This window comes from Aquarana catesbeiana, linkage group LG05 (assembly GCF_042186555.1).
Source record: "Aquarana catesbeiana isolate 2022-GZ linkage group LG05, ASM4218655v1, whole genome shotgun sequence".
Taxonomy (NCBI): Eukaryota; Metazoa; Chordata; class Amphibia; order Anura; family Ranidae; genus Aquarana; species Aquarana catesbeiana.
Window position 1 is genome coordinate 51873088 of NC_133328.1, and position 12892 is coordinate 51885979.

The 12892-nt window shown below is 41.8% G+C and overlaps 1 protein-coding gene across 1 annotated transcript in view; it reads left to right on the forward strand.

The window, feature by feature from the left end:
* Positions 1 to 12892, forward strand: part of MALRD1 (MAM and LDL receptor class A domain containing 1) — a 737846-nt gene that overhangs the window by 11501 nt on the left and 713453 nt on the right. The window contains exon 2 of the mRNA XM_073629748.1: positions 3271 to 3393. Within this exon, the coding sequence (XP_073485849.1) occupies positions 3271 to 3393 (123 nt within the window). The remainder of the gene's footprint in view (positions 1 to 3270; positions 3394 to 12892) is intronic.

A 12892-nucleotide genomic window follows, 5' to 3' on the forward strand; every position in this document is an offset into this window, starting at 1 on the left:
TGACCAAATATGGTTATGCCCATATTTGGTAAATTACATAACCCAGGATCTCCAGTCCTGTTTGCATTTAGCAGCACCTAAGATCTGTCATTTGGTGGCATGAATGCACAATGGCAGCAGGAAGCATCAGTGGATGGTGGGTCATTGTGATTGATGATGGACTTAAATCGCTGGGCAATGTGACTGATGATGGGTATTGTATTGGACAACCCTTTTTACTTTTTTTCCTATTAAAGGACTTTTTCATGATGTGGGTGTCTTTATTTACTTTTCTTAAATTCTTTGTGGGAATGGGTAGAGGGTAATGATGTACCTCTGTATGCCTTGCCCTGGGAGGGGTGGGTATCTGCAACCCCTTACAACCTTTTTCAGGGACTGTATGTGGTCCCTGAATGTTGTTCAACATTGGAACAAGGTACCTTGAAACTGGGGGGGGGGGAATTGCCCAGCCCCTCTGTGCACCGTACCCCCAATGTATGAATCTCTTCTCTCCCTTTCCTGGCCAGCCAGGCTATATGTGTGGATCAATTCCTGGTGGGGTACTCTACACCATTTTAATGTTTAACATCATACTGGTCCATAACACCACATGCAGCTTTAATATATCTCCCAAGCATGTTATGTAAAGGATTTTTGCCCTTTAAGCCACAAAAAAGACCTTCTCCCCACTGAACTGCACTTTTTAAAAACTTTTCCCTTCTGTTGACTTCAATGGAGTTAGGCGCTAAGCTTGGGGTTCACAGACCTTTCAATAGGTTTGGCAAAACCATCTCAAATTCAGCCAAGTTTTCTCTCTCCTAGCAGCAGTGCTCTACATACATTCACATTGCAAATATACAGCTATTAGGTTCAAAGCACAGGAGTCTCTAGGCCCAGGAATATCTAGGCCCAGGAATATCTAGGGACAGTCTGGAAGTACACTGATTTTTTCAGGAGGAACTCAAGACAAATGGTACTTCTTCGGCTCAATCACTATTTCTAGATGTTCCCTGTAAGATCCACCTTATGATATATATGAAGCTCCCTGTTTTTTACTTTTCCTGAACTGGTGAGCGTTAAACTGATTCCTAGCCAGTAGCCAGTAAGAGGGGGATGGTGGGATCTGGGATGGATGCTGTCTGTACATTAAAGGGGCATTTCCAACCCCTCTGCCCTTTGCAACATGCACTGGGGTTGGAGCAGAGAATACAAGACAGAATTAGAATAAAGTACATGTGTAGGGGTGATGAACCTGATAAACACCTATGAAAAATGATGTGAGAGGGTCCTAGCAATGCATGCCAGTTGAAACAGTCTTCAATAATGCCTGAATGTATTGCCTGTACTGTGTACTAAGGATTGCTATGATTGTTTTTCTGCAGAGTAGGACTTTAGGAATGTTTCATGAACTTATTTGCAATTTCACTTATTTCCTATTTTACCTAATGCTAGTTATTTTCCTAAAGCTCCACCATTTCAAATTTATGCTTGTGTATCATCACTTGCATACTTTATATTATACAATTTTTTGCCAATTTAATAGGTACACATATCTAGCACTTTGTAAATACCCCATCACAACAGCTTGTGTTCTTCAAGACATAGGTACAACAAGGTGCTAAACAATTCATATTTTTGACATCCCATTCCATTTTATTTTATTCCTCTTTTCATGCTATGTACACCAAATTCTTACCCTATCATCTGCATGTTGCATTAGAAATTTAATTTCCTCAGACAAGGCATAGTTTTCAGTCTTCAACTGTCCAATTTTGATGGTCTTGTTTGTGCTGTAGTCTAATTTTCCTTAGCTGATTTGAGAAGAACCTGGCATGGTAATCTGGTTTTGTAGGTCACCTTCTTCGAGTCGACATGTTGTGCATTTAGAGCTCTCCAGCACATCACTGTTTCAACAAATGGATATTTAAAGTATATCTAAATAAATATTTTTTTTTAGTTTTGGAGTAGTGAGGTGTTAGATTTTTATTACTTGTTTTTATTATCAGTACTTAGTTGTATTCCCAAAGGTAAAAGAGATATACCCATTTTTAGTTGATAATGGGACAGGTATATAAGTGAAATCTTCTAAAAGGAACATTTTTCTGATAAGACCTGTCTAAGAGAGGATTTCCCTAATTTTGGAGATATTTATTCCCCACCTTCTGTGGTGTCTACACCAGAGAAAGTCAATTGAAATCATCCCTTTACCACAATAGGATCCAGATAGTGAAAAAACTGACATTGGTTTATTTAAATTTAAAAAAAAAAACAGTTTTTAGATCTGCGAACTTCCTGTTCAAGTCTGGACAGCTTCATCTCAAGGCATTATTGCCCATAGAACTAAAAAGTTACTTTAGCTTTTTACACCATTCTTTTACACAAATTACACCAAGTAAATGTAGTCATTTAAAATCCCAGGCAGTCGGCAGTTTCTAAAATGCTACAACCACCCCACCTGACACCAACAATCAATTCACTTTAAAATCCTTTAAATCATGTCTTCCCCATTCCAATATTTGGTTGACAACAACTGAACCTCTTGACCATGTTTTGCACTTTTTTATGTATACAATTTCAGCCACATAAGTTAGCTCTTTGAATTGACAAGTAGATATACTGGTACAAGTGATTCTGAAAAACACAGATTCCTGGGAGATGATCCTGACCTCCCTTTCAACAGATACTGCAGATGATTGACAGCTTCAGTTGTGCATGTTTCTCTAAGAGACTTTGTAGAGTGGGTGGTGTCCATTCCCTTCACTCAGGTCTCAGATTACAGTCAGCTCCCTGCTGTGTGCTCTGCAGTGTGTGACATTAATTCCCCACCCCCTGCCTGCTAGAGCTCAGAAAAACTGTGTTAAAGTGTAAGTAAACCCCCCTATCATTTTCAGCCAAGGAAGCTGCCATCTTTGCCTCTGTGTAATCTACAACTGCCATGATGCTGAACATGTGATCAGTTATGACACTAGCCATTGGATAATTTGACAGTTTGGTTGAGAGCACAACCAATGGGAGTGTTACATTTCCAGCCAGAAATTAAACTGTTTTATGGATGGGTTTACTTCCGCTTTAAATGTGTGTTTTAGGAAGGCTGCAGATAAACAAGTACAACTTATGTAGGTCGATTTGTTTCAACTCTGTGTATCATCTGAGGCTAGTCACTTCACTGGGAATATATAATTCACTGGGTATATATAAGGGGTTACAAACACTTTAATTCCGCCTTATTGCTATTGTTTTAGACTGTTTTTCTGTACAGAGCTTACCATCTGACATTTTATGTTTCAACAGGCACAAATTATGAAAGGTGTGATTTTGAGACCGATTTATGTGGCATGCCAAATAACGGATGGACTAGAACCAGTGGACTAGCAAACACAAGACCATGGTCTGACCACAAAAACAGTAGCACAGGTAATGCTTTAACCAGTGTTCATGATTGTGACATCTATACAACTGACAATTCAGGATTGATTATTAGCTTTGTCACAAATTACAGTAAATCTGTCTAAGAGGGACCCAGTATAATTGCTAATGATATTATCATTATATAGTTATGTTTAATTTTTTGGGTCCTTTAGCATCTTAACACGTATCTAAACCTCCCCCCCCCCCCCCAAAAAAAAAAAAAAAAATCATACATTGCAGTTTACCAGTACTTAGATGTGGAGGCTGCATTACTTTTCTTTTTTTTTCAGAATTTTTTCCCTTTATTTCCACTTGCTGATTTTGCCAGTAAATCGCGTCCAGTCCTAGGATGAAAGCAGTCCCTCTCCCTTCTATATCAGGACAACAGAAACAAGATAGGCCCGCAGAACTCTGTCCATTTCCCATTGTCATTAATATATAGTAGAGGAGCATGGGTCTGTAGTCCTCAGAGAACAATCCAATTGATAACAGTGAACAGTCAGAGAGCATTGGGAGTTATTAGCTAAAGATTTCCAGCTAAATTTTTTGTTAGATATTTTTTGACTTGTCTAACGGACATAACACAACATTTCAATGGTATGTTTAATAAAGAATGCCAAATAAGAGACCTTCGTTGCTAGGATTTAAATACACTTAAATACACTTTACTCGCTTGCAGACCGTATAACCTAGATATATGGCGGCAAGGTGGCTCTGATGTGCCAGGTCTCATACCTAGTTCGTGATCTGACACTTCCGGGTAGGGGGCGCGTGCCGCCAGCGACCCGGCCGTGCTGTGTTATACACAGCAGATGTTGATCACCGGGTGCCAGCCAATGAATTACGGCCGACACCTGGCGATCATCATCAATTTACACAGGACAATCTAAACAAGAGCCTTGTCCTGTCAGCGGGGAAGTAAAAGATTTTATTTCCCTTTAAAGCAAGGAATTCTAACCACTCAGTTGAGAAAAAAGGGGAATAATATAGCTCTATCTTAAATTTACTAAAAGTATTCATGGGAATATTGCCACTGCCCTACCCAGATTAGAAAGGAAATAGAACCCAACTAAAGTGTGCCCTGGAACAGCGTGCCCCAGCTTTATACACCAGCCATGCATGTATTCCAGTTAGCTCACAAGTACACGCATATATCTCCAGCTAGAGATTCAAAGTAATTAACAAGGAGTGCTAACATTGAAGTACTGTATCTGCACTGAAACTAGAGCTAGGGGAGCCAGACCAAGGACCTGTAGGTAGGGGTCCCACAGTTTGTTAAATTTGTATGGGGTGCCCTGTTGTTGTAAAATGTTTCTATCTTTGAGCAGAGTGGAGTTAATCTGCATATGCCAATGATTGGCGTAAGCAGATTACCTCCACTCTGCTCAAAGACAGAAACATTTTACAACAACAGGGCACCCCATACAAATTTAACAAACTGTGGGACCCCTAGCTACAGGTCCTTGGTGTGGCTCCCCGCGGCCAATCCTCAAATGAAGGGGGGAGATAAAAGAGCCATTCAATGTGATACATTTACGTGACAAAAATAATAATCTAGTAATGGAAGTCCTAACCTGCAGAGTAAAGGTTCCAAAGGTATCCAAAACCATGCTAGGTGGTCATTAGGCAAATTTGTGTGGAATGTCTAGTTGATGGTACAGATAACAAGTTGCCAGTAATGCAGCAGCCTCCGGCATCTCCAAAGCATATGTAGAAGGTCTCCCAGGGATTCACTGCATCTCTGACAGTCTGGGCTCTACCTGCGGTTCCACTGAAATAGCTTTTACGGGGGGTTCTTTACACCCTTTGTGTGACAAATAGCTGGGATAATTATTGCGAAGGTGAAAGGAACACCATTAAAACCTGTTCTAAGATGGCCTGCCAGGTCTCCTCATCGAGCGTCTCAATATCCTTTTCCCATCTTTTCCTGTCAGGTGGAGAAAGATTGCCTAGAAATCCAACCACAGTAGTTTATAAAGATAGGAGATAAGTCCTTTCTTGTCTGTAGCAGATCCATAAGCGGGGTGGTGAAGATAACTCTTAAATTAGACTTTTTGGCCTGAACTGAGAGTGCATGTAAGATCTGTAGGTACTGAAAAAACCTGAGGGATGGAATGCCAAACTCCTACTGTAGGTCCTGAAAGGATTTTAATTGGTCCTATAATTAATTGAGGAATTGATGGAGGAACTGGATCCCACTGGAGTACCAAGAATCAGACCCCTGTAATTCGCCTAGCTCTTTTTAATGCCCGCCTCTCCAGATGGGTGTGTATTTAGAAAACCCATCATACTTCTTGATCCTCTTCATCTCATTCCACACTTTGTGCATTAACACTATTGTAGGGCTTCGGGAGGTGTTTTTGAGCCCATCAGACTTCAGCTGAGCCACTAGGTGATATTAAGGGGCCCGTAATAGGTGGGCCTGATTGGAGTCAGTCACAGTTATAGCACCCCATCCAGTAAAATGCCGCAGTTGTGCGGCCAAGGAATACATTCTTGCATGAGGTATAGCTAATCCTTCTTCATCTTTTGGTAATTGCAAGGTAGATAAATGAATTCTAGGAGTGCCACCTTTCTAAATAAGTATTCTAAAGATAGTGTCTATCTGCTTGAACCACCAGTGAATTATGCATTACGTGTAATCGCTGTGGCGCCAAAAATCAGTTTCAGAAGGTTTGCACGCCCCACCACAAAGGTAATTTACACCAGGGTTTGCTCTTAAGCTTAAACTTGTCTAGTAGTGGTAACAAATTATATTTAAAATAATCTCCTACTTTAAGATCCCGAGGTATTTAAAAGAAGTCACTACTTTTATCTGTCGTGCACATTGTAGGAATGACAGTTGTTGGGAGTCTGGGGGCAGAAGAACAGATTTGTCCCAATTGATAATGAACCTGGAAAAGGAGCTAAATTTTAATATTATAAATTATAATAGGCTCAATGGAGGATAAAGAGCTGTTTATCCTCCATTGTCCCCTAAAAATAGCAGTGTATCATCAGCATAGAGGGATATTTTATCTTCAGATGGCCGCTGTAAGAGGTTCAATCCCCAATGAAAGCAGGAAGGGGGGAAAGTGTACACCCCTGTCAATCCCCAATGCAAGCAGGAAGGGGGGAAAGTGTACACCCCTGTCAAGGTCCCTCTATAAAGTAGGAAATAGCCAGAGTGGGATTCATTAACTAGCATGGTAGCCCCGGGGGCAGAGTACAATAATTTTTTTTCCAGCCTATAAAACGATTCCCTAGGCCAAAGAGTTTCAATACCTCCCAAAAGTCGGGCCACTCCAATCTATCAAACACTTTGAGAGAGAATGGCCCTATCTCCTATATTTTCTCATGGTAGCTGTTGATTAAGGAAAAACCTGTGGATGATTGCTGTCAATCTGGTGGGTATGAAACTTGACTGATCCAAATTTAAACGCTGCATAACTTTATGCTGCATAACTTTGCTAAGTCTAGTTGCTACAATTTTTGCCAACAGCTTGACGTCTGAGTTTATTAATGAGATGGGGCTGTATGAATGAGGCTAAAGACTGTCCTTCCCTGGTTTAGTCAAAACTAGCTATATATATATATATATATATATATATATATATATATATATATATAGAATAAAAAAAAAATATATATAAAATACTAGCTATATTCATGGAGTCCGGGAGTTGACTCAGTGCAAGAGTCGCGTTCAGAACCTCAAACAGCTCCGGTAGTAATATTTCACCATACAGTTTATACATTTCGGCTGGAAGGCCACTTATTCCTAGAGCTTTATTGTTAGGGGTCTCATCCGCAGCCTTGCTTAAAGCGGAGTTCCACCCATTTAAAAGTCAGCAGCTACAAAAAGTGTAGCTGCTGACTTATAATGATCAGACACTTACCTGTCCCATGGTCCAGCGATGCGGGCATTCGAAGCCCCGCTCCTCTCCCCAGCGCCAGCATTCTAACTGTGGGTGTCCGGCTGTGGCTTCACAGCCTGGTGCGCACTGCGCATGCACGAGCCGCGCTGTGAATGGCTGGGCAATCTCCTGGGACCTGTGACGCGTCCCAGATGATTGTCGAGAGGGAGGGGGGAGAAGTGAACTTCCTTCCGGTGCCCCGGGAGGAAGTGGGAGCTGGGTGCCTATAAAAACAGGGTACCCGCACCCCCCAAAAAAAATGACATGCCAAATGTGACATGTCAGGGGGTCACCAACACTTAAAGTGGAAGTTCCATTTTTGGGTAGAACTCTGTTTTAATTCCTCCATTGTTAAGGGAGAGTTCAAGAGCTACCCATCATCCAAAGACAGACATGACAATTTAAGAGGAAGTAAGAAACCAGATAGCTGATGTGGAAGATGCTGTACTTTGCTGCAGTACAGTTCACTAAAATACTGTTGAAAGACTTTCGGTATCTCCGAGGGATCTCAATAGAAGCAATATAATTTGAAGGGGTTTGTAATTACAGCAAGTAGGTGCCCAGTGTTTTCACTGTCAGCAACATACCGACAGTGAGTAAAGAATAATTTGCTTTTGCATAAAGTTTTTGTCTATAAACTAGCTGAGCATCTTTTCAGGATGCAACGGTCTGAGGCGAGAGGGCAATTAAATATTGCTCCTCCATTCTACGTACTTTGTCAGGCAAGAAGCTCTCCCACTCCTCAGTGGATTTCTTAAAGGAGCTAATCCCCTTTTTTTAAATAAAATTCTTTTTATTGAAATTTTTCCTTTTATAAGCAAACAGACAAGTTAACAAAAGAGTGACCCTAGCACATTGCCAGATCACTCAATGACCAACCGGTCATACTTATAAACCTATCTAACCTAAGCACCTAACTAAGTGCATGTCCCTCCCCTTTACCTCCCACTCCCTCCCCCCAACAACCTGTAGCTCGGTTCACCCCCACCTTCGGACAGGACATTTCCCTTATATCACAAAGGTACAACTCGTGATATACCCAGTGGATATAACCAATTGTTTTAAAGCATTACCCAGGTATTGCACAACTATTTAACCCTCAAATATTAATAATCCTAAAGAACATATTTACCAAAACATTGTCAACCCCCTTGACAAAAATGGAAGATCATATATATTGTCAAGCAATAATAATTATTTTAGTGTTGGATTACATGGAACAATACGTTAAACAAATTTATCCAGCAGTAGTATCTGAATTAAACCACGCTTGCCACACTTTATTAAACTTTTTCTTACACCCCCTGAAAAGGTATGTTGCTTTATAGTAAGGTAACAAGGAATTGACTAATCCCTTCCAAAAGGGTATACCTGGAGGCGTAGAGGACCTCCATTTCAATAGAATAGCTTTTCTCCCGTAGAAAAATAGTATGATTAATAGCGTTCTAAGAGCCGTTGAGGGAACCACCTCTTCAACCAGACCCAATAGACAGACTTTAATAGAGCTTGGGATAGGAATCCTCAGGAGATCTGAGATGCACGAGACTATCCCCTCCCAGAAGGGTTTAATGTGAGAGCATTCCCAGAAGATGTGCTCCGCACCAGCCGGTGAAAAACCACATCTCCAACACTCCGAAGAGATTGCAGGGTATATTGTTGCTAGTCTGGCAGGAGTAAAATAGATTCCGTATAAAAATTTGAAATGTATTAGTTTATCCCTTGCCGAGACCAAATGTTTGAAGGGGCAGTTCCACATATCATCCCAATACTCCCCATCTATGTCAGGGACCTCCACCTCCCAACGTTGTCTACACTTTGACAATGCCCCGGGACTTTTCTTAAACGTTTCTTTATAGACGACTGATAATGTGGAGCTAATCTCCTTAATCAATATTCCTTTCAGATAAGCCTTCATTGCGTCCCATACAATGAGAGGCGAGACAATTGGACATTTTTAACAATTCACTTTAAACTTTTAAAAAATCATTGTTGGTGGCCAAATAGATTTTTTCTTTAAATGTATCTTTTTTTTTTGCATTGATACATGTTCCTAGGGGCAGAACCTACCCCCACCTCCAACCCTGCACTATTTTTTGACACTTACTTAGCCCAGAAAATGGTCATTTTTTTATTTAACAGATTTGGTTCTAATTGATTTCAGTGGCGTGCAGGTTCGGCATAAAAAAAACTAAAAAATACGGCGCTAACCATAATTATACATTACCAATAATGTGTGTACAATTAAATATGTGATGTGATATGTCCCCTCAAAATAACTCAACACACAGCCATTAATGTCTAAACCGCTGGCAACAAAAGTTAGTACACCCCTAAGTGAAAATGTCCAAATTGGGCCCAAAGTGTCAATATTTTGTGTGGCCACCATTATTTTCCAGCACTGCCTTAACCCTCTTGGGCATGGAGTTCACCAGAGCTTCAGAGGTTGCCACTGGAGTCCTCTTTCACTCCTCCATGATAACATCACAGAGCTGGTGGATGTTAGAGACCTTGCACTCCTCCACTTTCCTTTGAGGATGCCCCACAGATGCTCAATAGGGTTTAGGTCCTGGAATACTGCCCTGAGGCCCAGTCTCCGAAGGGAGGGGATCATGCTCTGCTTCAGTAAGTCACAGTACATGTTGGCATTCATGGTTCCCTTAATGAATTGAAGCTCCCCAGTGCTGGCAGCACTCATGCAGCCCCAGACCATGACACTCCCATCACCATGCTTGACTGTAGGCAAGACACACTTGTCTTTGTACTCCTCACCTGGTTGCCGCCACACATGTTTGACACCATCTGAACCAAATAAGTTTATCTTGGTCTCATCAGACCACAGGACATGGTTCCAGTAATCCATGTCCTTAGTCTGCTTGTCTTCAGCAAACTGTTTGCAGGCTTTCTTGTGCATCATCTTTAGAAGAGGCTTCCTTCTGGGACGACAGCCATGCATACCAATTTGATGCAGTGTGGGGCATATGGTCTGAGCCCTGACAGGCTGACCTCCCACCCCTTTAACTGCTGCAGCAATGCTGGCAGAACTCATATGTGTATTTCACAAAGACAACCTCTGGATATGACACTGAGCATGTGCACTCAACTTCTTTGGTCGACCATGTCGAGGCCTGTTCTGAGTGGAACCTGTCCTGTTAAACCACTGTATGATCTTGGTCACCGTGCTGCAGCTCAGTTTCAGGGTCTTGGCAATCTTTTTATAGCCAATACCATCTTCATGTAGAGCAACAATTCTTTTTTTCAGATCCTCAGAGTTATTTGCCACGAAGTGCCATGTAGAACTTCCAGTGACCAGTATGAGAGAGTGAGAGTGATAACACCAAATTTAACATACTTGCGCCCCATTCACACCTGAGACCTTGTAACACTAATGAGTCACATGACACCGTGAAGGGAAAATGGCTAATTGTTCCCAATTTGGACATTTTCACTTAGGGGTGTACTCACTTTCGTTGCCAGCGGTTTAGACAGTGGCAGTGCGTCCATAAGGGTGCACGGGAGCCACCCCCTCTATCCTGCCACCCCCTCTAGCACCAATAGATAGAATCATGGATTGCATGAATCTATTTATGGCCGCTGCTGCCACCCCCATTCAGGTGACCGTCCCCTTTTCGGGCGCAGGGTGCCTGAAAACAGCGGCAGGGGGTGTTTTTGAAGCACCTGATTAGAGCCATAGGCTGTAAAAGGAGTCAAAAAAGGTGACCTGCGAGCGCCATGCTGGTCACTTTCCTAACACTAAACGGCCTCTCCACCAATCAGGTGCTCGGATCTGTTACCCATCACCTGATTGGCTGAAACGACAGGCGCTGTGATTGGACCCTAGGCGTCCAATCATAGCAGAGGACAGGAAGAGAGGAGAAGACATCGAGGAGTTGTCCCACTGAGACAGGTAAGTGCAGACGGCGGGCTGGCGGGGGTATGCTGGCAGCATTTGATATGGCGCAGTGGCTGCGTTTGATGGGTACAGTAGCGGCAATTGATGGGCACAGTGGCTGCGTTTGATGGCACAGTGGCGCCAATTTATGGGCACAGTGGCTGCATTTTATGGGGCACAGTGCCTGCATTTGATGGCACAGTGGTGCAATTGATGGGCACAGTGGCTGCATTTGATGGGACAGTGGTGGCAATTGGTGGGCACAGTGGCTGCGTTTGATGGAACAGTGACGGCAATTGATGGGCACAGTGGCTGCGTTTGATGGTACAGTGGCAGAAATTGATGGGCAAAGTAGCTGCATTTGATGGCACAGTGGCTGCATTTGATGGGCACAGTGGCGGCAATTAATAGACACAGTGGCTGCATTTGATGGCACAGTCGCTGCATTTGATGGCACAGTGGCGGCAATTGATGGGCAAAGTGGTTGCATTTGATGGCACAGTGGCTGCATTTCATGGGTGCAGTGGCGGTAATTAATAGGCACAGTGGCTGCGTTTGATGGCTCAGTCACTGCATTTGATGGCACAGTGGTGGCAATTGATGGGCACAGTGGCTGCGATTGATGGTACAGTGAGGCTGCAATTGATAGGGTTTTTTCAGAATTTTATAGTTTGTTTGCGCCCCGCCCCCACTGGGTTTAAACATTAACTCTTTTGAGTTATTTTGAGGGGACAGCAAATTTACACTGTTATACAGGCTGTACACTCACTACTTTACATTGTAGCAAAGTATCATTTCTTCAGTGTTGTCACATGAAAAGTTATAATAAAATGTTTACAAAATGTGAGGGGTTTGCTCACTTTTGTGAGATTCTGTATAATTATAAAATCCATATGAAATGAAATAATATACAATAACATAACAATAATAACAAACAATAATGGTAATATAATTATATAGCCAAACGATTCTATATAAGCCCCCACAATATTGTGATTGAAATCAGTTTTGAAATATATCAATAAATAAGAAATGCAAAATAAAAGTCCACTATTTGTGTGTATCCACCACACTGAAATAGGCGTGCTTCAATCAAATTTCATGTGTCAAAAATAAAAAATAAACCAAATAAAGACTCTCATAATGTAGTATATAAAACCGTTTGGCTGTTCATCCATCCATCCATCCAGGATGGAAGTCACTGTAGCACGTGACAAAACGCACCAGGGGCAGAGCCACATGACATCATCATGCCCGGAAGTCAGCAAGCGGCCATTTCAACTATTCTGGTCTATGGATGTCCAAGCTTGAGAGGGGAATTATCCATGCTATTAAAAAAAGGCATCTGTATTCAGTGCACTGGATCGAAAAGTGCACTCCTCTTGTGAGTACATATTTATTTTATTAACAAAACAGCCAAATGGTTTTATATACTACACTATGAGAGTCTTTATTTGATGTATTTTTGGCAGAGTTGGAAAGCAATGACACTGAGAAGTACTGTGTAACCTGATCCTGTAACCTGTGAAGTATCTTTTGGAGTACTACTGCACTGTTTATACCAGAGATCTGGGAAGGCTTTGTCTGACCTTTCCTTTATGGGGGTCTTTATACAGGTGCATCTCAAAAAATTAGAATATCATCAAAAAGTTAATTTGTTTCAGTAATAATATATATTATATAGATTGATTACACACAGAGTGATGTATTTCAAGCATTT